The sequence below is a fragment of the Hemibagrus wyckioides genome, linkage group LG11 (genome assembly GCF_019097595.1).
Source record: "Hemibagrus wyckioides isolate EC202008001 linkage group LG11, SWU_Hwy_1.0, whole genome shotgun sequence".
Lineage (NCBI taxonomy): Eukaryota > Metazoa > Chordata > Actinopteri > Siluriformes > Bagridae > Hemibagrus > Hemibagrus wyckioides.
This window is the reverse complement of record NC_080720.1, coordinates 24127782-24152828: the sequence shown is the minus strand read 5'-3', so window position 1 is coordinate 24152828 and position 25047 is coordinate 24127782. Positions and strand designations below refer to the sequence as shown.

Here is a 25047-nt window from a genome sequence, read left to right as displayed (position 1 = left end):
TATAACAATGTTGCATTAATGACGACAGAAGAGCAGGGCCTTTAGGCCTCCCAACCTGTAGTTCCTACTCACAATAAGCCTAATGTATGAAGCTGAATATTAACAGATATATAAATAGGTCATTCAAGGTTATACACAAGAAGTGTGTTATTCATGAAAATCCCATCAATCATCAAAACATATTTTACACATGCTCCTGGGTGTTTGTAAATTTAACCAGAATATGACCAAGTTATATAAAGCTTGACTTGACCTACTTCAATATAATTTGGATAAATTGATGCACTTTTTACTGCACTATGTCTAGTTTAGTTAAAATTTACCACAGTGGAAATTTCGTGGCAGGGAAATTTGGCGATCCGATGGATGAGTCTGGGTTTGGTGGTTACCAGGAGAACGGTACTTGCCTGACTGCATTGTGCCAAGTGTAAAGTTTGATGGGGGAGATTATGATGTGGTGTTGTTTTTCAGGGGTTAGACTTAGCCCTGTAGTTCTAGTCATTTTAGACATTCTAGACATTTTGGACAATTTCATGCGCTTTGTGGGAACAGTTTGGGGGTGACCCCTTCCTGTTACACATGTACAGTAATACCTCTGAAATCCGTGAAATTTTCATTGGAACCTAACTAATTTGCATCTGTGAATTTTTCGCAGACCCCTGAAATCCTCACAAAATCCTGCAAAAGTGTTTACGGCTAATTCCGTGGCCATTTATACATTTTCATGCTTTTAATGCAAAATTATTAAGAAAGATGTAGTTTATTAATTTAGTAATATAAAGTAAAATCAACAAAATATCAATAAATATAAATATAAATGTTATTTTAATGATATAGAATGTCGCCGATATCACGTACGTACAGTATAGCCATTACGACACGCTATTGGCTGGAAGTGTTGGAAGTAGCCAATCACAGAGCATTAACAGTTTTACCTAGCTGCTGATTGGCTGATAGCTACGATGCTTTGTAAGCGTGATGTCATGGTTCATCTCCACGCACCTTGTACTCGGTTCAACACACATGTATATTCTGTAAATGTGAATAAGTGATCTCAGTGATTTTTTCCTTGGCTTTTATACAGGCAATACTGTACTCTATTTTTACGTCAAACATTTATTTCTTTTTTAAGGGTAATGTATTAAGCTAACTTTTAAATGAAATTAAAGTGTTTTGGGAGCATGTTTGGGGTCATATTTAGGGTTTAAACTCTAAAAATAATCATTTACAGTGCAGCATTTTTAGTGACTCCACCACACATCTGCGAAAACTCATTATTCACAATGGGTCCTGGAACGTAACCTCGCGTAAAGGGTTTTATCAGGTTTTAATTTTTTTTTTACTATATTAAGAAAATTCTTAGCAGGTAAAACCTAATTGGTACCTAATAAGTCCTGCTATTTTGAAGATTATGTTCCTCTTGCACTCCTTTATTTAGAATAATGTTAACTGACATCTGTATCAAGACTAGAGCTTGGAAATTAATCGTTACTATCGATTAATTCAAATTTTTGGTTTATGTCAATGTTGAAAAACGAAAATCGATTTTACGATTTCATTTTGGTTTGGCAGAGCGAGCTTCTGTAGTTTGTGACGCAAAGAGCTTGTTTCTAAGAAAGGCGCGGTTTCATCAGTCCGGTTTGAAGAACGCGCTGAAAGACAGGGAGGAACCGAAGTCTGCCGCCGTTTTCATATGAAATTTAAAGGGGACTGAGATGATCACTAATTTGTGTAGAGTTTATGGAGAATCGCAGAATTCTTAGGGTGGCTGAATAGAAATGTAATAAATAAATGTAATAAATGTAATAAAAATGGCCTAGCAATGAAAACGGGGGCAGACTTCAGCTCCTCCCCGTCTTTCAGCGCGTTCTTCAATCCGACTGAACTGCGGCGTCGCAGAGCGAGGATCAGAAGACAATTGTGTGTGTGTGTGTGTGCGCGCATGTGTGTGATCAGGAAGATTCGTATTTGGCTTGTTCAGTACTCAAATGTTATACACATCTATGCAATACAGTGGAATGCTATAAGTTGGTTGCAGTAGGTTTACCATCCTACCCTGTGAGTCAAACCTTTATTTTATTTTATTTATTTATTTATTTTACTATTATACCCTCATTGGGGGCTGAGTCCCCCTTAAATGAAAATCATAGACTCACCCCTGATTGTGCACATGTACACATTTGTAAAATGATGTCTGGCACCTGTTTGATTTTATATAGCGTGTTAGTTGCGTGTTGAACTGCTTTACAAAATTGTTTTTCTTCAGGGATTTTTTTCCAGGTGACAATTATTTATTTTATAAAAAGTGAAGTCTGCAGTTTGCACTTTACAAATCCCTCATATTTTGTTATATTACTTTACTTTACTAGAATAATTAACACTTGCATAGACTGGTGAAAGTCTGCATTTTATAAATCTCCAAAAAAGGTTTTTATGTTGTTGTATTGATTATTGTTTTTCTAAAATAACAACAAAAAAAAACTTGTTAGTGAAAGTAAGTTTGCACTTTTAGTCCAAATTAGCAGTGCATGTGTGGTTATACTGTTTTTGCTCAAATTTTTAAAAAAAATCTATTCTATAGTCTCTAGTGTTTTATTAAATTTTTTTAAAATCGTTTTAAAATCGAAAATCGAATTTTGTTTTAAAAAATCGGAGATTAAATTTTTAGGACATATCGCCCAGCTCTAATCAAGACCTGGTATTAACATGCATGTGTGAGTAGAGTGACAGATTCTACTCACAAAAAATGAATAGGTAATTACAAAAAGTGACAACATTAGAGCTAGGATAAATGTAGTATTTTTTTTTTAACTTAAGTACATTTGGATACAAGAACTTTTGTACTTTTTGACTTCTACTTTTACTGGAGTAGCATTTTAACTAGGGTATCTGTACTTTTACTTAAGTACAGGAGATGTGTACTTTGCCCACCACTGCATTAAAGATAATGGGATGTCATTAAAGTTAATGTGCATGTAAAGGCAGACCTCCCAAAACGTTTGGCAATATAGTGTAGCAGCAAGTGGCATACTGCAGGATCCAAGCAGTCATAGCAAACATTGCCCCCAGTGGCCAATCCTTGCAAATGTAGAATAACACATGAGACCATAAATGAACATACATTTGGTTTGTGACAATTGTATATATACTAGATGTGTGAAATGCCTGTTCTTTTTGAGAGAACCCATTGAATTAGGGAAGTAAAGGAATCTTGTATGTAGCCCGTCATGGTTCATAAGATATGGAACAAAATGTAAAACCTTTGTATTCTGGCAATATCACTGAATATGATGAGTTAAAAATGTCAGACACTGGTCATCCAGCGAAGTTCTCCTAATATTATACATAGAACATGAACAGTGAATCTGAACAGGACCGCCAATGACAAAATTTACAGAAAAAACAGACACAGGACAAGGGGGAATTGGCCCCCAAAATGCCAATTTCTGTGGTAATATTACAAAGATAAACCTGTCTTAAAACTGTTTAAGAAAATTAGGTTTCACCTCATTGGGATTGCTAAGCAAACAAAATGCTTAGCAATCTAACAATGCCTAACTAATCATAATACTAATTCAGTGTCAAGTGAATAGCAAAAAAAAAAAGAAAAAAGAATAGGCCTTGTTTATATTCATTCCTATATTTTTGGAGGGGAATGGATATAAACAGTTATATTTTACTGTCCAGCTGGTACACAAGCAAATCTTTATGGTGTAATAACTGTTTATTAATGGTTATTGGTTATTTTGCTGGTCACCACTGGAGGAAGAGAAGGTTATCTGAATGAACTTTTACCAGTGATGTAGTGTCACATAGCCAGAACGAAATGGCTGAAATCTGAAATGCATTCTACAGTGAGGATTTTTTGCAAAATGGCATTAGAGTATTCAAGACAGTTGTCTATCTTCCCACCATGAACTCCACTAGAACAAAAAACAAATGTAAGTCCATCTGTCCAGCTGCTTAAGCCTGGCCAGAACTGGGTCATACAAGAGGACAGTGATGCAAAGCAAACCAGTATATCAACATCTGAAAAGCTAAAAAGAAAGAAACTCAAGGCGTTGAAATGGCCAAATCAAAGTCCAGACCTCAACCTCACTAAGTAGCTGTGGTGAGATCTTAAAAAGTGTGCATGTGTGTGCATGCATGCATAGGCGTACAATATATAACCGCTGAAAAGCTAAAGTAAAAGAAAAGAATAAAGTGCAGTGTGAGTTGTTCCAAGCCTGCCTCTGACTTCCTCATTCCCTATCAAAACCTGGTTTTCCATGGTATTGAATTATAGGGTGGTTTACTTTTTGGGGAAAAAGGACTACATACTGAAATAGGTTGTGGCTTTTTTCTGGTTTTTTATTTGTTAATAGGGGAAAACATTCCTTGTCTCCTATACAGTGAGGGGAAATAAGTATTCAATAAGTCAATATTTTTTATTAAAAAATGTCATTGCCTTTCTCTGGAACAACTGAACCTGCTGCCTGATCAGAAACCTTTGAGGAGCTCCTGTGTATGGCCGGTTGATGGTGCTGTGATGTTTGTTCCACTTGTGGTTAACGGCCACAATGGTACTTTGTACATTCAAGAGTTGTAAGGTCTATCTGTTGAATGCTTAAATAAATTAACGTGTTGAATCCCCCAACACACACACATTAGGTTCCACACCCAACAATTCACAGCATTTGTGAATTTGTGAGTATACAGGTTAAATGCCTTAATAATGGGCAAACTGATCAAGTTTACAGAGACGTTAAACATTAAGACACAAAACATTGAGCCAAATAAATGTTCATGTACTAAAAACATAATTCATATTATTATTGTTGTTATTAATATTATTTATTATTAATCAAATCATACATTCATTTTTAAATGGCACATTTCACAGAGAAAGACTCGCTCTGACACAAAAACATTAATAATTTACTTAAGCTTACTACTGAAATCATGTGGACATTTCAAAACTCAAACTTAAATCAGTTCATAGTGACCTACGATATGCTCACAATAAATATTAACTAAATTAACTGTAGAATGTAAAGTAACTGCAATTCAAAATCAGTGTATCTAATGATATAATTGTTAGAGGAGTCATATTTTATTTCATGCCATGGTCTTGAACCATGTCCTCACACAACTGACAGTACATAACTGCAGAAAGGACATTGTTCATATCACACTCTCTGGTGTTTAGAATAATTTATAATCACACTCTCTGGTGTCATCCAAATGAGGATGGGTTCCCTTTTGAGTCTGGTTCCTCTCAAGGTTTCTTCCTCATACCATCTAAGGGAGTTTTTCCTTGCCACAGTTGCCTGCTTGCTCACTAGGGATGATTTTGTCTAACATCTAGGACATTTTGGACTATGTTTTTTGTTTCATATTTTCTGTAAAGCTGCTTTGAGACAATGTTCATTGTTAAAAGCGCTATACAAATCAAAGAAATTGCAATTGAACTGAAACTGAAGATGGCTCCTGAAGATGCCACCTGCAGTAACTTTTGATAGTTTTTCTCACTGCAGCAGTTAACACCAACAGTACCAACGTGGGGAACAAGCACAAGGGTTGGGTTCCCTGCATGTGCTGAAAGCACAGTGTTCACCATGGACTCGGACATAGGACGAATTCAAGGCAATTGGGAGAACTGAAGAAGATGGGAAAACGACCTGTTAGTCCTCTACTGTTATTCTTTGAGTATTTCTAAACATTTTATGTTAATGTGTTATAATATCTGTATATTGCTTTGCTCGCTTAAGGAGAAAAAACAACCCATTAGTCTGACTCCTTTAAAGCGTTCATTGGATATCTAGGATAACGGGAGCTGTGGTGAAAGTCGAAATATAAACTAAAATGTATATTTTCAAACTTTATTTTGTCGGACACACTGCATATTTTTAAGCCAACTCTTCTGTATTGTATAAGTCCTGGATGTCAGAAAACTCCCAAAATTCCAAAACATAAATTCTTATCCGATATTGAAATGATTTACATCAGTACATCAGAACTCGGAATTACAGCTTTTCCCGTTGTACGTGAATACATGAATAAATTACCTATAAAGTGTAACAATTATTTGTGCAAATGATACTTGCTACTGTTAGTGAAACCCCCAAAGTAGTGCGTTCAGTTTATGACGTTGTTCTCATCCATCAGTTAGCTTGCATCCGAATTTCATATATATATATATACTACTCGATGGTAAAAGATGCTCATCATCTTCTAAAATGTCTACTTTAGAAGCTAGTGAGCTAGCAAACGACACTGGTTAGCACGCGCAGGGCTTACCTTCAGGACGGGCGTTAGAAACTCAGCCACCCCTAAAGCTGTGCCTTTCACAGAATTGATGACGTTCTGCATGATTAAAATGTACTACCACCGAGCCGAAACCCTTGGTGCACGAAATGTTTTGAGTTTTCTAAGTACAGCTACTGTTTACGGATTTTCTGTTTAGGTAGCGCATATCAAAAATCACGTGACTTCAGTCATCCGACTGTCACTTCCTACACTTGAGGTCTCGTGAAAATGGCGCACGCGCGTTGGATCTCGGCCATGGGAAGTGGACTGAGGATTATTTGTGATTCTGTTCTGCTATTTAGTGGTGCTTGCAGTGCAAAGCATATTATAATTATTATCCCATTTGCTTATTATAACTATTATTATTACTAATATGTACAAATTTTGTCCCGTAACTCGTCCCGCACTGTTTGTGGTAGACCCATGCGTGAGGTGTCAAATCGTGCGGCTTAATCGAGAAAGATTTGCCGATAATGGCCCCAACGGTGCTTAACATTTAGGAAGATTCAAGAGTTGCTAAGTCCGTCTTTAACCACTGCGATGACTTTTAAGCGGAGTTACTGTTTTCCCGAAACGGAAGCTCAAAGTGGCCAAAATTCCCATTCCCATTTTCCTTAGAAAATTTCGACTGTTATAACTCATCGAGCTTGAGCTAATTCCATAGCTAATTTCCCATATCCCAAAAATGCCCATGGGAATTTAACATTCATGGTAGCTTTCAGAGCCTGACTGACCTGCGTGTGTCCCGTTTTTTACACTAATTCTGTCACTGTAACAGAGACTCTCTATTCATATATTTTAAAGTATACCCATCTGTCCACTCATCTCCAAAGTGTTGTCCACTGTCCACTCAGGAACGGGTTTTGCCATGGCAAATCCTCATAATTTCAAGCTACAGGCAATTAACCAAGGTGAATTAATAGGTGAATTAACCAATTCACCTATTCTGACTTTGTGTGCTATAAATTGTTTTGTTTTGTTTTTTTGAAAAAACTGAAATTGCCCCAAATTCCCATTGGCTTCAACTGAAAAATTCTGACTGTTATAACTTGTCAAGTTTTTTAAACTACTTGCATCAAACTCAGCAGAATACTTCAGATTGATCAAGTTGTATTTTTTCTAACCAATCAGACTTGTGGTTCTCCTGTAGTGGATGATGAAAAAATCCCCCAAATTCCCATTTACTTACACTGATTGAATGTTCTGAGCCCGGTCTGGAATGTTTGTGATTCGAATTTTCAGCTAGCTCATCAACTCTACAAACATTGGCACACTATCTATTTATCTAACTCTACAACAGCACAAACAAAACCCACTGTATGCATTTACTGTACTATACTGATATCAGACTTTATTAAGAAAATTCCTTATTTTTATTTGTAATGAGATATTTATTAGGTAATATCCAAACTTTCCTCCAATTAATATTTCCAATATAATTAGACCAATAGAAAATAACACATGGCTTACTTACAATTTCTATTTGAAATATTAAATGTATAGCCTTATTATTATTATTGCTAGTTGAAAAACAAATTTTACCACAGAAAGTGTCAGCAGGGTGAAGTACAGAAACGTATTTAGAGTATGAAATACCTCAATACTAGAAAGACACAATACTAGAAGAGACAGCTCCAATTATAGAGGCATATTCTTTTGGGGTCATGGGGAAATTAAAATATGAAAGGAATTCATCATGTCATTAAATACCCCCGAGAATTCAACAACTGTCCTACCAAAAGGATCCCTCTATCATAAATATACTCATGTGTTTATACAGAATATTACAATTATTCCATACATAATACTGGTATGGAGAAAAAATTGTGCTTGTAAATTAACTTCCACCCCAAAAGTGTCTGTCTGTGAAAAACTGACAATTTAACTTGCAGTTTTTCAATATATAATCGCACATTAACAAAAATGAGATACCACCAAGTTGGTCAAAACAGTATTAGATATTATATTCCACACAGAAGAAGAGGTTCCCAAAAAATACTTCAACCAGTTAATTTTGAAAGTGTTATTTAAGATAGAAAAATCTAAAAAAAATAAAATAAAAATCAAGACCATTTTTTAATCACAGATTGTATAATGTAATTCACACGTTTATCCACAAACAATTTAACATTGTTTGATCAATTATCTTATTTATTCCACTATCTGAATGAATTAAGGAAGCAACATAAGTAAGCCTAGAAATACCTTCTGCTTTAGCCAGCAGAGTACAACCTTTAAGAGATAAATCCCTCTGTAACCAAATATTAATTCTGCTCTTTACTTTTTTGATCACAGGATAAAAATTTAGTGAGACTCTCTCCTGTTCATTTTTGGAAATAGCCATACCTAAATAGATTGGAACGTCCTTTATAGGAATATTACTAATGGATTTGTCATGGAAACTCTTCAAGGCAAACAATTCACAATTTTGTAAATTAAGGCATAGACCTGAGGCACCAGACTTATCAAGACACTTCTCCCTTCAACTTGAATTCCTTCTAACTCACTTGATTAAAAAAAAAAAAAAAGACAGAACGCCTGAGCAGCAATAAGAAAAAGATAAACTGAAACTGGGCAATCTTGCCTCACACCTCTTTTTAGATACAATCTTTGTGTGGTGCCTTGACTTAATTTCACTGAACTATTGCCACCCACATAAAGAGTTTTCATGGCATTGCTGAAATAGCTCCCAAACCCAAAGCGTTCTAAACAACAAAAATAAATGGGTGCTCGACGGTATCAAAGACTTTAAAGAATCTAAAAACAATATAAAACTATCATCTTTAATGAGGTCAGAATCTAATTAATAAGACCAAAAATAAGTCTGATATTATTAAATATATGTCTTTTTTTAAAAACATAGATTGGTTTTCATCATTTATTGAATCTAATACCAATATAAACCTTTGAGCAAAAAAAAAAGATCAAATACTTTGTAATCATTATTCAGCAGATTAATCGTTCTCCAATTATCAATAAGCAGTTAATCTTTCTTGGATTTAGGAATTAGACATATCACACCCTGAGTCATAGTTGTAGGAAGTTCAGAGCACTTTAAAATTTCAGAATACACTTCAAAACGAAATGGGACGGGAATCTCAGAGAACTGCTTTTAGAATTTAGCAGTAATTCTATCACTACCTCACTGGTGATGTATTACATTTCAGATGCTCAATCGCATCCTTAATTTCAGCAATAGTAATTGTGGAATCACATATTTGGTCCTTTTGACTAATTATATTTAAATTCTCTAGATGCTTACAAAAAGTTGACATATTAAGCACATTAAATTTAAATGTGAATAAATTACAGTAATAATTATAACAAAAACTAGAAATTGTATTAAAGTTATCTGTAGTAGATCCATTAATATTCGTTTTGGAAATAGATTTGAATTTAGCCCTAGACTTTTCAAGTTTGAAAAAATAAGCAGACACCTGCTCTCAATGCTCTAACCATTTTTGTCTGGACCGAATAAAGGCTTCCTGTGCTCGTGTTCTGGACATATTATCAAGCTTATTTTGTAGTTCTGTTAGGGGCACTCTCTGCTCATCCAATATATTGTCAGTAGGAATACTGGATAAAGATAAAATCTCTTCAACAATTTTCTCTTCCATGAGATGCTGTGATTTAGCTAATGTACTACTAAATTTTCGCGAATATTTTCCAATTTCAAATTTTAATAATTCGAAAGTACATTTAAACACCCCTTCAAAACATATATAATTGGTAACACCGTTAAAGTTTCTGCTCCAACCACTAAAACCAGATAAGTCAGTAGAATTGTCATGTTATATAAACACGGAACTTATAACTCCAACCGATGAAAAATCAGATCAGTACTAAGAAAAATCAGCTGGTGAGAGTAATTTCACCATCCCCTTCTACAAAGGCTCTGGATCCGACAAAAATAAACCGTCTTCCCAGCCTTTTGAACCTCCGGCAATAACTTCATTCTTCTTCCATGGTCTCCTTTGAAAAAGTCCTCCCCAAAATGCAGACCCCTGTCAGCCAGATAAGAAGAATTTCTGGCTTCCTTCCAAACGGCATCTCTGTAGTTCCGTAACTGTATATTAAAGTTATATAGAGATACAATGACGCAGCTCCAGTCTTTTCAACGGCACTGGCCTTACGTAATGCCCCTTTGTCATAAAATGTGCTGTAGTGTCGTGAAATGACGTGCTCAGTCAGGGATGGGAAAAATTGCTTGCCGTAAAGGGCATAGTTATTCATATACGCTTACATGCTACGAAGAAGTCGAACCTGAAGTCGATATATACACATATACAAACACTGTTAGTGCAACATGTTATTTGATGGAATGAAGTGGTATAAGCGCACAGCATTAATTTATGCAATCGGAACTTGGACTTTGCTTGGGTCTTGTGCATATTACACATTGTACAAAAGCGACGCACGAGGTAAGTCAGACTCGGTCAATAACCTCCTAGTTAACTACTATTAATAATTACGGGGTTTAAGCGCTTCCAAAATGACGTCATAAAGCAGGCTATGTCTGCATCTGTGAGTGCCTGCCCATTCTCCACGGTCCAAATCAAACCGCCACTAGAATGAGCGCTCTGTACGTGATGTACAGCCGTGGTTAGTGGCGAATGTGGGTGATAATAGATCAATAACAATAGCTCGACAAACAAAACAGCCACTGAATTATGGCTCGTCATGCAGTTCAAAAATACAAAGTCAACTCTAATCTGCATTCATTCTATACCCAAAACGTCCCAACAACTTGATTTCAACTCGTCAGCTTGGGGTAGTGTTTTCATCTGCCCGTGGAGTGACATCAAATCAGTCAGACCACACACACTGGGAACCGTATAAAACACCCTTTCTCTATTAAACAAAACAGTACATACAGTAACATACAGATACTCTGTTAAATCTATGAGATAGACCATACTTCTGGCTGTTTTGAAAAGTTAATTGTCACAATAGAGTTATCTATAATGTTAGCAGCTTCACATATCTAATCTCTCAGTTGGTAAACTTGCAAATGACCATGTGCAGGGTACCGCAAGAGTAGCACTAGCCCCACAGATATAAATACCTACAAGAATATTAATAACAGCAACAATAGTAATATTAATAATAATCATCATCATCGATTTAGACCTCTTTTACCAAATATGTCAAAGCTGAGTGAAATTTTTAGTCCCTGCAGTTCAACAACTTTTTACATTGTTAACACAAAATCAATACTGAAGTTCTACGCTGTGATGAAGTATTAGTGAAATAAGTGTTTAATTTGAACGTTGGTATCTTGTTCATAAGTTAAACTTTGGAACAATTTTGTTATATATGAGTAAAATAATTGTAAATAACGGGCTTGTCTTTGGACAATATTAAAAGCTATACAGATCACGTACAGACTTGGTCACATTGGTGATTAAAAGAACATATGTAAATTCTTAAAATATAATTCATACCTGTGCAAAGTACCACCTTGTTGCACGTTCTGTAAACAGCAGGGTATTGTCAATGGTCTGCCCAGAACATACCTGCAGATGATAGCCATGATCTTAACCAGCTCCTATTGTGGCGGTAGCTTGTTAAATTGGTTATTAAATTGGTAAATTGTGGCCAAGTAGTGCTGGGTAATTTTCACAATTAATTCTGTTAATTTGAATTAATGTTTAAATATGATTTTCAAAATGTGTTTACCAATGTGTCTAACATGTTGACATTTACCTTGTCATTTAATATTTTAACTATTTCAAATATTTTTATATAAATTCTATTCACTGTTTTAAGCCAGTATGAACTAAAAACACAACCTTCTTACTTTGATAAAGGCATTCTGCAGCCTGCAGTACTTCCAAACACAGCACACATGTACAGTTGAAACCAGAAGTTTACATACACTGTATAAAAAGACACATAACCTTTTTTTTCTCACTGTCTGACATTAACTCAGATTAAACTTGTCCCGTTTTAGGTCAGTTAGGATTACCAAAATTATTTCTATTTGCTAAATGCCAGAGTAATGAGAAGAGAGAATTGTTACTTTCTTCAAAGTCAGAAGTTTACATACACTAAGATTACTATACCTTTAACAATTTTGGAAAGCCCAGATGATGTTGTCATGGCTTTGGAAGCTGATAGGTTAACTGACAACATTTGAGTTAATTAGAGGTACACCTCTTTGTGTTTTAATGCACACCTCAAACACACTGATTCCTTGTGTGGAAGTTGCTGGCTGAATCTTGTAAGAGAGTGTCATTATCCACAGTAAAACGAGTCCTGTACCAACATCAGCGAGGAAGAAGCCATTACTCCAAAAGCAAAATAAAAAGCCAGATTACAGTTTGCAGACCTTCATTTTTTGAGACATGTCCTGTGGTCTGATGAAACTAAATTTGAACTGTTTGGCTACAGTGACCATCCTTAAATTTGGAGGAAAAAGGGGGAAGCTTGCAAGCCTGAGAACACCATCCCAACTGTGAAGTACAGGGGTGGCAGCATCATGTTGTGGGGGTGTTTTGCTGCAGGAGGGACTGGTGCACTTCACAAAATAGATGGCATCATGAGGAAAGAACATTATGTAGAAATATAGAAGCAACATCTCAAGACATTAGCCAGGAAGTTAAAGCTTGGGTGCATATGGGTCTTCCAAATGGGCAATGACCCTAAGCATATCGCCAAATTATTTACAAAGTGGTTTAAGGACAACAAAGTCAATGTTGTCGAGTGGCCATTAAAAGGCCTGATCTCAGTCCTATAGAAAAGGACTGTATGTAGGCAGAGCTGAAAAGGTGTGTGCGAGCAAGGCATCCTACAAACCTGACCCAGTTACACCAGTTCTGTCAGGAGGAATGGGCCAAAATTCTGGCAAACTCGTGTGAGATGCTTGTGGAAGGATAGATGCCCTGTAGAACAGGGATCTATCAAGTATGATCTTCACAACATGTGTTTGTGCAAGTGTGCCATGGCATGAAGACCTCAGAAAAAGAGTTGTTGTTTCTGGAAAAGGTTGCAAAACCGTCTCTAAAGAGTTTGTGGATTTGTGAAGTCCAGTCATACAGATTGTGTACAAATGGAAGAAATTTAAGATCATTGTTACCTTCCCCAAGAGAGGTCAACTAACAAAGTTCTCTCCAAATGCAAGACATCTAATCTGTCTGTGGGGTCAATAGCCTATATTGCTGCATCTGGGCCAGGACTGCTTGCCATCATTGATGGAACAATTAATTTTGAATTATACCAGTGTCAAAGTCAAGTCAAAGTCCTGGCCTTAAAGCGTTGATGGAAACTTGCAGTTATTGCTGGTTAATAAGTATAATATTCTTGCCATATTTGTTTGATTGGGTTCACTTTGTCTACTTTTAGGACTTATTTTGAAATCTGACAATGTTATAAATATAGAAATATATTCAGAAATATAGAAAATTTTCATCAATTTACAAACTTTCGCTACAATGCAAGGTTTTATGTTTTGATCTTATGGACCATAAGCTCCAAAAACAAATTTGGTCTTTTTTGGGTTCTTCCAAAAAAGAATTTTCATAATATGTAAAGCATACTTTTACAAGCTAATGCTTGGAATGTTTTTCCTTCACAAACCTAGTGTCAATCAACTCAGGAGAGCATAAATCTAAATAATTATCAAACATTTTTGTAACATGGTAAATGATATGGCTACCAGATGTCAATTTAAATGTAACAAGGCAGAGGCCTAATTTACTCACAGACAGCTGTAACTCAAAAGTAGATTTATGAATTCATGAGTGGTTGTGTGGAAAGACAAGATTCTTATATCATCTGCAAAGTTTGGGGTGTGTTCATACATAGGGGGTGGGGCTAAGATATTACTGGCTTATCTCTTATAAAATAAAGTATACTGTGCATCTTGTTCATTATGATTATTCTTTGATGGAATCCGATTTAAGATAATATGCATGATATGTGAAACATACATTTTTGAACTAGTTCTATGACTATCTCACAAATGTTGGTTTTGTGATGCAGATTATCTTAAACTGAAATGTAAATGTAGATAATGTCCTTCCTGATAAGTACCATAAATCGCCATTCCCAACCTCTGTCATGGCAGGCTACAGATCTGATGCAATTTTCTGGAACTGACACATGGGCAACTTCCAAGGTAATGAGCAGAATGGCAGGCGAAGAGATATTAGTGGCTATGATTGGCTTTTTCATTTGAAGCCCCTAAGCAAGTGGCTCTTTGTGACATGTAGGGTATACTACCTCCAGAACCTGGCCATCAGTGAAAGAATGTTAGCCACAAGTTTCTGCCAGTGCTTTTATGGCATATAGGACACTCTGGGAATACAAAACTGTTTATCATACTGCATTTGTTTGTTGATATACACTGTGTACAATATTAAATTGCATTTATTTAAATATGTTGCAAATTAAAATGTTTAATGGCAATCTAATAATATCCTCAGATGTTTTCAACAGTTAGAAATAGTAGGGAGTCAAAGAGAACTATTTCCCCTATGCTGTTGTTGTAAATTGACACAATATTGGGATATGTCGAACAGTAAACATCTTATAAAATGTTGTTAATCTCAAAAACAGTAAGTAAGTAAAAGATGGTACAATAAATGTTGATTGACATTTTAGTGGCATATTACTAACAAGCAGGACAACATTGAATCCTCAATGTTGGGGGGGGGGGCAACACCATACAAAAGATGTTAATTTTAATGTTTTAAAGCTGTGACAGTTTACGTGCAAGACATATATTTAGGCATCTACTGCCTTTAGGCGATCACTTAAATGGCTCAGACCTGTTTTTTTGTTCCTGGCTGCATCATTTCTGATTTATGAAAAAAATTATGGAAATAATCCAGTAATGTCTCCAAATTGCTTTAAGCTTCCATATCTGTTGCTCTAAGCTTTTCAGACTGGGCAGGAGTTAAAGTTTCGAAAAAATCTGTGAGAGCAGAAACAAAGAACCCATACCACAAGATACTAAGCCACGCATCAGCTGTTAGAAGTCCATATTAGAATTTGCAATGGAATACTGAGCTGAGCCACGAAAGTTCTTGGACCAAGGTTATGCACTTGCAAAGTGATGGAAAGGCCAAAGTGTCGAGAATAAATTTCTACTTATGATTGAAAACCTACAAGCTCATCAGTCAAGTGTGTTGGAGGTAGTGTCATGGCATGGGCTTGCATGGCTATTTCTGGAAAGGGCTTACTCATCTATTAATGATCATGATGATAGCAGCAGAACGAATTCAGAAGTCCATTGAAACATTGCCCATTTACAAAGAAATGTATCCAGTCTAATTGGGAGAAACTTCATCATGCAGCCAGACAATTACCCAGTACACACTGCAAACACAACAGGGAAGATAGAAAAAAAAATAAGGTTGAAGACTAACAAGTCACCTGACCTTAAGTGATTTTTAAGTAGAAAGTCAGTACATTTTATTTTTTATTTACACAAATGATCATTAACTCATCTAGACCATTTTCAACCTGTAAAACATCACATCACAAAAATGATTAATAAAAGTGTCTTGTAAAATATTGTAAATATGTTTTATAGTTGAAATTCTGGTAATTAATGCACATTTTCAGTAAAATCATGTTGCAATGTAGTTATATATTTGACATCACAGTTTTAAAGTTACAGTAAGTATATATCAAGGAAATGATATGAATTGGCATTATTAAAAACACACAAGTTGTCAGGTTTTGGCAATACAGTTCAAAGACACTTTTTAAGGTTTCACTTTATAACTGTTGTAGATTTAAAAACATGTCTCTATATAATGTATGAAGTTCCTGATATTTCACATGATCATTGAAAAAACACTGCCTTCCCAAATTTATACATTCTGGGATTATGCCAGAGGTGAGAAGAAATTCTGGCTTTACTCTTTCTCACTGTAATTAATGTTTTGTCTTTTTTTGCTATAAAACACAATCTGGAATGTACCATCTAATAGTGGTAAATAATTGCACATATATTAAAAATATTTTCTCACTGAATAATTTGATGCAGTATTCACTCGTTAAATAATTTAAGATTTTCCTCGTTTCAACGAGTGGATTTACCGCGTATGTCAGCAAAGTAGCACAAAATCGACACTCTCGCTAATCAAGGCCACTGTGCAGGGTTAAAAGATCAGGAAGCGTGGATTTAGATTGTAAATGCGAGTTCCATAGCTTTCATTTCTAAAAATAAATTTTACATCAAAAGATTGGTTGGAATCTCCTTTCACAATATATAACCATTTTGGCTGTGGCTGGTTGGGAAGCTCAAATATTTTGGGCTGTTTTTCTAGAACTAATTTCTCAGCATAGGGTGGTCATATGCAAATAAATTTTGCATGTATAGAAACTATTCATTCGTGCATTTTGTGAGTCACCTCATTAGAATTCATGAACCAAAAATAGTTCGCTTTGGCATGCGTGTCAGTCATGACACTCACAATACACAGGATGTTGCAAAATACATACATGACACTGGTAATTACATGGGCAGATGGTCAACTTAACAAAATTTTAATAGCATTCTAACCAATGTATTTGCATTCAATTTGAACCAGAAATAAAATTCAAATAGATTGATAGCAAATTTGGGACAGTTGGTATACAAAATTATCGATTTTTGCCTGATTAGTGATAAATGATAAGCACTGATGGTGATTGCTAGTAAGAGCCAGTTGCATAAAATAGAGCCTAGATACAAGTAGGAACTTAGAAGGTAAAAGGTAAATTTATTTTCAATTTTCTTTTCATTCGATTGATTTAAAAAAAAAAAAAAAAAAAAAAACCCTCAAAGTGTCTGTATCAGAAAAGACTGGTATTGTTCCATCCCAAGGAAATTTCACCCTATAAGGGTAAGCAAAAAACAAATTTAGAGTTATGTGCAACCCTTTTTTTCCATATTTTTGAGTATGCCTGGAAATTGAAAAAATGTTTGCATTAATGTACTTTTGACTGATTTTGTAAGTTACAAGTGTATTGCAGGTTACAAGGGCATTTAGTTACTCAAAAATATAGTACATGTATCAAGTGTTACTTTCCCTTTCTTAAACTGTAATTTCTTTGTTTATTTGTCTTTTAGTCATTATACGTAAAGAAGAGGAGGAGGAGAAGGATGCAACACCAAATGTGAGAATATTTAAATCATCTCACATGTCAACAAAAATAACCTACAAGGAAGATTTTGTCCCATATTCCACAAGATTTCTGAAACTTTTCAAACCCAGAGACGATGACACTTCAGGAAATGAAAATGATGAAAAATAAAATTCATGTCATTTTATATTGCACTACTATGCAATGTATTTTCTTACATTGTCATTGGAATGTTTTCCATGAATGTACTTTAAAATAAAAATGTCTGGAATAGCTTTTTAACACCGTTTCAAAAATTTAACTGTTTTGAACTAATGAGGTTCTGAATTGCTGAAACTACTAAAATTAGGTGAAGAATTGTCCAACGCATTATTAAAACCTCAAAAGGTAGTGGTGAACCATCGTCTTCAAGGAAGAAATGTTGTCAGGAAAAATATTGAATGACCATTACCAGAAGTCACTTAAATGTATGGTGAAATTTAATAGCAAAAATAAGAGTATTTCCACACATACAGCATTAAGAAAACTCAGGGGATTGAGACTGAACAACTGTGTAGCCTTAAGCCATTTGTCAGTGAGGCTAATCGGGCAAAAAAGGCTTCAATTTTATAGACAGCATAAAGATTAGACTCTGAAGCAATGGAAAAGGTCATGTGATCTGAGGAGCCCGGATTTATCCTGTTCCAGAGTGATGGGCACCTCAAGATAAGAAGAGATGCAGATGAAGTGTTGTACCCATCATCTAGTGTCCGAGGTACAAGTGGGGGCAGTGTTATGATCTAGGGTTGCTTCAGTTGGTTGGGTTTAGATTTAGCAACATTATGTGTGCAAAAAATTAGGTCAGCTGACTTCCTGAATATACTGAATGACCAAGATTTTCCATCAGTGGGTTTTTTTTCCCTAAGGACACAGGCATATTCCAAGATGACTTTGGGATGTGCTGGAGAAGACTTTATGCAGTGGTATGACCCCATTATCAATACAAATCAATTTCATTAAGCTTTATTGGCATGACCATATACATGTACAGCATTGCCAAATACAAGTTACAAATACAAGATCTTGACAAGAAATTAATGCAATACTGGAGGGAAATAAATAACATTGCAAACTATTTATTTATTATGAAACTATGCCACAGCGAATATGTGCTGTAACCAAAGCAAAGGCGGTGTAAAGAAATAGTAGTGTGTGTGATTTTTTCGTTTCAATATGTGAAATTATCCTTACCACAGATTTAATGGCACAGAGTGAATGACTGTAATTGACAAACAAATTGGAAAAATGACTGCTGTTAAATTCTGCTTTTACTACTAATTATACCTGCAGTATAGTTTCTGATTTTAGTCTGAGTTTGATGGAGTTTCTAAATATAAAGGTACAGTTAAGGTCATTAATGCCATTTTTCTTTAAGACCTTCAAGAAGTCAGGTAAGATCACTCAGGCACTTTTGATATGTAAACCACCAGTCTATAAACAATTTTTTAATTGTGTTGACGACAAAACCCAGTCAATGTTCTGAACCTTCATAACATAATTGTATGTGAAACTAGGGCTTTCTGTTTTCCACCACATCTCATTGTTTATGAGAATGAACATGCTGCTGCAGATGATAGCAGATAAAGTTTCCATAAAGGGGGATTATACAGGTGCAGCAGTTCAGTTTCTGGTGTTTAAGACCTTTTATAATCACCTGATATTATTTTTCAATCACTTGCATAAAGCTGATAAGAGGGTTATAGGTCAGTTGTTTTCAGCAAATCGAGGACTTTTGCTTTGTTTGGGCTGGGGATTGTATATGCCATAGCAGATTTATAAGGTTTTTAGAAATGACCTTCTAAGAATGAAATGACAATAAAAGCCTCTTGACCCGTTGTTCCCTTTTCATTGCTGTTTTTTTTTTTTTTTCATCCTCACCACATGTGGAGAGGATGGAGGAGTAGACTAGAATAACTTGGAACTTCCCCTCCTTGGCTGTTCAGATTTGATGAAAGTTATGCTTATTCTGACTTTGAGCAGCTCTTTGTTATCTTGAACAGATTGTCTGATGCAGTCATGCAGCCTATCTAGATAGATGCTGATCAGAGGAATAAGTGAGGAGTCATCTCTATGCCTTTAATCCATTAATATTCCATTGTGGGCCATAAAACACCATTAAAACAACATTATATTTTCCTACTCTTTCATACCAGTTGATTAGGGCCTTTTGAAGATCATGCTTATCTTAACTGTTGTTATATATATGGCCTTTAGGATACTTTTTTTCCCTGGATCATCCTTATTTTGTCCTAGCAAAAAGCACCTGATGAATATCTCTCACATCCATATACAGTATTATTCTTCCCTCGTTCTTTTTGATTCCTTCCAAACACTGGTGGCCTTTGGTGGCTGGGCTGCCAACTTGGGAAGCCTGATGATCCATTTTTTTGTGGGTCTAGAGGAGTGTATGTTGTAAATTATAGAGGCCTTTCATTTTCTTTCCTTTTGAATTTATCTTCCATTGTCAGAAGATTTCTGAATGGGTAGAGACAGGATTGTGAGCAGCAAATCCTAACTTTGGAAGTTGGGGGTCAGAGCGCAGGGGCCCAGCAGTGGCAGCTTGAACCCCAATCTTCTGAGCAACAACCCAAAGCCACCTGAGCCACCACTGCCCCTTTAGCTTTCTGCAGCAGTTCCGAAATTGCTCTTTTTTGTTCATCTCTAGCTTTGTACTTTTCAGCAAATGCTGTGTGCTTTTTCTGGAAATATCTTTCTACAGGTAAACAATTTGACTCAAGTAAAGTTACTGTTTTTTCAAGTGTTTTTTTCTGTAATGTGTATGCAGCCTTCAGCTTCCTACATCCTCAAGAATAGATATCACACATTTCTTTGCAGAAGGATTTGGCAATTGTGTGTTTAAAACATTAGCAGCAATGTTTGGGGTTTTTATGTTTAATTATGTACAATTGCTCAGAGCTTTTGGTGAAATGGGATTTTGATGTTGTTGACTAACAAACACCACCCACCAACAGTGAACAGTTGATAACTTCAACAAGACAGACTTCATGTTATACCTAGAATGAATCTCCTGGTTATGCAATTGCTTGCTTTTTGACCACACAGTACACAGGTATACAGAGGAAATTAATTTATAATCACACTTTCCCAGTGTCACCCAGATGCGGATGGTTTTCCTTTTGAGTCTGGTTCCTCTCAAGATTTCTTCCTAATATAATTTCAGGCAGTTTTCCCTGCCTTTCAGGTTGTTTTGCCTCTGGTTTGCTCATTAGGGATAAAAATAAATTTAAAATGTATTAATATAAAACACTGACATATGTTTACCTTTTTCCATTACTGTATTTACGACCAATTATTGGAAGCATTTTACAAGTTTTCTTTTCAGCATGCATATACATGCAGTGATGGGTAAAGGAATTACTTGAAACTGCATTGCAGCCAAAATTATAGCACCCCCAATAGCCACATAAAACAGCAACTCTTACTTTTTTTTTTAATTCATGTGTGCTTTTTATTGCAATCATAATTATGTATACATTCAACACAACCTTGTAATTACTTGAATTAGCTTTAGTTGCACTGCCCTGTTTGCAGTCCCTGAAGATTGGCAGCCAATCAATTGAAGCTGGACAGATCAGTCTCAACTCCCTAATTAGATAACAGATTACACATTAACCAGTTAACATTGGAAATGAAAGAGTAAAAACTTTACAGAAATTGTACATCAAATGTAAACCATTTTGGAAACACACTGATCCTGCTAAATTTGAAAATACATTTTTTTTTAGGTTTTTGGGCTTTCATCCACACTGAGATGGCGTTTTGCCCAGAGAAAAGTGAACTTTCCAAAAACATTCTCCCAAGTGGATAGGTTTGAAAATGCCAAATAAAACCTATGAAAATGCAGTTTTCAGATCTATTTGGACTAAGGTGCACATAGCCTTAGAATCAGGCAAGACACACTTGTTTTAGCTAGAGGTAAGAAATATCTAAAACAATGGACGTTTGTCATTCAAAACTTTTGAGTATTGTTGCCGACAATGAGTTCAGTGTTCTTCATTGGGTTTTCCAGTCTGAGATCTGAGAGATCTGAGTCCAACAAAATACCTTTGGGATGTAGAAGAATGGGAAATTCAGAGCATAAACCTACACCTGAAAAATCTGCAGCAATTGTGTAATACAATCATGTAAAAATTTTGTGGAGTCCATGTCATGAAAAACTGAGGCTGTTTTTTTAGAGCAAAGGGAGGCCCTACCCTCTATTAGTATAGTGTTCCTAATAAAGTACTTGTGTACAAAATTCACCCCAGGCTCTAATCTCTCAAAGTTTGAATCTAGCTGGCAGTTATGTGGACAATAATATACTATTATTAACATAATCTAATATTATATTTGTATAAAATGTCCCTTCAATTTTGTATGTATGAGATCTGGTGCAAGATGACTGGAATTTGTGTTTATGGAAATTATTTTGGGTGAGACTTTTATTGCTTGCTGGCTACACTAGCCTCATAGTTTAAAAAAAATGCAAACATTAAATGGCAAACATGTTTTGGCTGATTGCTCAGTAAATTAAACATTAAATAAAATTTAAAAACACACTTGAAAAGTGAAATGTAATGCTTTGCACTATGAACAAATAATCAAACATTATTCAGGAAACTCCATTTTAGGGTACTTTCCAGTTTGTTCAAAGTATTCATCTATCACATCCAAAGGTCTCAGACTCACCTTTTTCTGAAGACAACTCTGCTTCTGCCTCACTAGTAGCACTGGGGTCCACATTAGAATGTAAAGCATCCTTGTCCTTGCTAGATACCGAGTTCTTCTTAGTTCTTGTTTTTTCCTTACGCTGTTGCTCCTTTTCTAGTTTGGATAACTTAAATACAGGATCAAGAAAACAAAGAGAAATATTAACATATGAAGAGAAGCATTTACTCAGTGCTTAATCACTCACAGTAAAATCTGAAGTATATAAGCTACATCTTCATTAAAGTTACTTTGTATGTTGTAGTGCCCAACATAAGGAATAATACCTGTCTGGCATCTAGGCAGGTAGCAGGAGATTCCAAATAAATGGTGACAGGTCCATCATTCTGAATGTGTACTTGCATGTAGGCAGCAAACTGGCCATCTACAACAAAATAATCAGTAGCTGATCTCCTTTAGCCTCATATCAATCAGGACTACAAAACAACTATTCACGGAGCTTACATTATACTGATATTTCATAGCTTTCCGGTCAATATCCATTCAATTCCAATTGAAAGTGACGAAGAAAAAAGATTTACTAGGTGATTTATTCATTCTCACCTTTGATGAGTTCTGGTTTGTATGCGATCCTCAACTGCTCCAGAAAGTTGTTGTAGAAGGGCTGAGCAGAATCAGCATGCATTGCTGAATGGAAGTCAGGCTTGTTTCCTTTAAGAGTACACTGCAGTGTGAACTGACTGACACACAATACTTCAAAGCCCTTGTCCATCACATTGCGATTCCATGCACAGCCATTCTCATCCTCAAATATACGCAGATTCAGGATCTTGCGAACTCTGATAATCACATATAAAGACAGATTATGAAACTAATCTGTAAAACTATTTCTAATATAGTTCGATACATACCAGCACTTACATGTAATCTACATCCTTCTGTGTGTCCTGGGTTGAAATCCCAACAAAAACACAAATGCCTCTTCCAATGGAACTGATGTGCTTCTCCCCAACTGTGTTTCAAACACAATTTAATGACAAAATGACCACTGATCACTAATGCGAGCTAGACTACTGCACGCGCTGTGTGTTTCGTGTATCTATTGGAATACAAACGAAATCAAAAACAACACATCTGTCATTACTGCACAATATTTCTAGCCTAGTTTTTGCTCTTACCTGTTACACTCGCTTTAATGACTCTTTGAATAATTGCTTTCATGCTTCTGATCGGGTGCCTGCACGCTGTGTGGATTTCCGGTTTCCTAGACAAGCTGTACACTGACCACCCACTTTTAGACCGGAAGTATTTTCTTTCGTATCATTTTCAGAATAGTCTTTAGAAAATTGTTTAAAGCGTCGAATCTCCGAGTTAATCGTGATCGCATGAACAGTGTTTCGATTTTTAAAAAGAAAACTGAAAATGGCTATAACCTAGGAGGTCCAAAACTATTCTTTATGTATTTTGCAAGAAAATGAACGAACTACCACTCCCACAGTCCATTGCGTTCGCTATGATACAGCTAGGGAGACTGCTGCTGCTGCGTTTGTTGCGCCTGCGATTACCGAATCTGCGTCCCTCGCCTGATTTGCACGCGCATGCCCAATGCCCATACGTTTGCTTATGCTTTACGAGGCAGAGATCAGAAGAGCAGGGCGTGTACTTATATAGACATGAGTACACTATTTGTGGCATTTCGAAACAGACACCGTCATTTTGCATGTGATAGTTTTTTTGTTTTGTTTATTTTTAATATTGCAAAAATATCTTGGGTAAGGAGATTTTGTCTCGAAGGTGTGCTCATAATAAGCAGTGGAGAACGCTTTAATCCTACTTTTATTTGTTTGTTTCTTTGTTTGTTTTTAAATAAATAAATAAATAAATAAATAAATAAATAAATAAATAAATAAATAAATAAATAAATAAATAAATGAGCAAACAATCAAGTTCACCCTGACCTGGCTGGTTCACTAAGTACTTTAGAGAACAAAATGTAAAATTAAGGTTGCAGCTTTGGCTTTATTATTAGAATGAGCTTTGTAAATTATATTCCCCTTTTTTGCTGTGTGGAAATAAGTATTAGAGAATGTTAAATGTACATAATGGTCATGGAAATAATGTAAATACAAATATAAAATTTTCTACACTTACATTTATTTAAAGCAAAGTAAAATAAGACAGACAATTTATTGAATGTTCTTGGTTGGATGTGGATGCCGCAGAGTTTGAGTTTTTAATCATTTGCACAAGTGGGTCACAGTGGTAGCACAGTTCTGTCTGGGTCATCTTGATGCATGTTACAAAGGACAATGTACCCTCTAGTGATCAGAAAGCAGGTTCCCTCAGAGTCTTTTGAACCTGGGTGCACATGTTAAACAGCTCTTCATGACATTCAGCTGTGTGCACATGACATCCATTCAGTGGAATTCTTTCTCCCCATCCACTTTGAGCAGGGCAGCTTTCCAGACCCTATCTAGGATGTCAGTGTCTTTTAGCATTTGAAAAAGTCAAACATCTAACACTAGTTTCCTTCAGTATTATGAAATTCTGTAATAAAACTGCACCTAATTCTTCGTCAACTTAGCAAAATAAGACAAAAACACATTTCAATTACAGAATTTCTCTCTCACACCATGTTTAACACCATCTTTTCTTACCCATTACAGCGGTTGGTGGAGCCAGCCACCTCCCCCAAATCACTCATTAATATCTTTCTGCTTGGATAATGGTATAGTGAAACAGGGTTAATTTGTTTACCTTTGGACACAGTAAAGCACATCATCCAATTTGGTGTATAGTCTGAAGTCCACAAAATGAGCATGTGGCATGTGACCGAAGGGGGGTCATTCTGTGGCAACTATGTCAAAGCATACTCTGTAGATTTCAGAGTAGTCTTCTCAACGAGCTTTGTTGTCAATCCTAGTCCAAGCTGGAGGTGGGAAAGGTGAAAGAAATTACAGACTGTCTAAACCC

The 25047-nt window shown here is 35.8% G+C and overlaps 2 protein-coding genes and 1 long non-coding RNA gene across 4 annotated transcripts in view; 1 reads left to right on the top strand and 2 right to left on the bottom strand.

Annotated features, from left to right (window-relative positions):
* The window catches only part of atg3 (autophagy related 3), a 29171-nt gene extending 22677 nt beyond the window's left edge, over positions 1–6494 (bottom strand). Inside the window, exon 1 of the mRNA XM_058403506.1 lies at positions 6280–6494. Coding sequence (XP_058259489.1) covers positions 6280–6351 — 72 coding nt within the window. The 5' untranslated portion in view covers positions 6352–6494. The remainder of the gene's footprint in view (positions 1–6279) is intronic.
* A 3970-nt stretch (positions 6495–10464) lies between these two features.
* On the top strand, positions 10465–17649 carry LOC131362218 (uncharacterized). Its single transcript, XR_009206138.1, has 2 exons — positions 10465–10709; positions 17354–17649. It is a non-coding gene; the product is annotated as an uncharacterized LOC131362218 (long non-coding RNA).
* Positions 17650–20846: 3197 nt separating this feature from the next.
* dtd1 (D-aminoacyl-tRNA deacylase 1) lies at positions 20847–23553 on the bottom strand. Of its 2 annotated transcripts, none has more exons than XM_058404080.1 (6): positions 23253–23553; positions 22996–23086; positions 22678–22913; positions 22401–22498; positions 22096–22243; positions 20847–21471 (listed from the first exon to the last, which is right to left on the bottom strand). In XM_058404080.1, the coding sequence occupies exons 1-6, from the start codon at positions 23293–23295 to the stop codon at positions 21377–21379; spliced, it is 711 nt and encodes a 236-aa protein (XP_058260063.1). In that variant the 5' UTR covers positions 23296–23553; the 3' UTR covers positions 20847–21376. The 2 variants fall into 2 exon arrangements, with proteins under 2 accessions (XP_058260063.1, XP_058260064.1); XM_058404081.1 differs by having other exon boundaries at positions 20856–21012; positions 23253–23549.
* Between the last annotated feature and the right edge of the window lie 1494 nt (positions 23554–25047).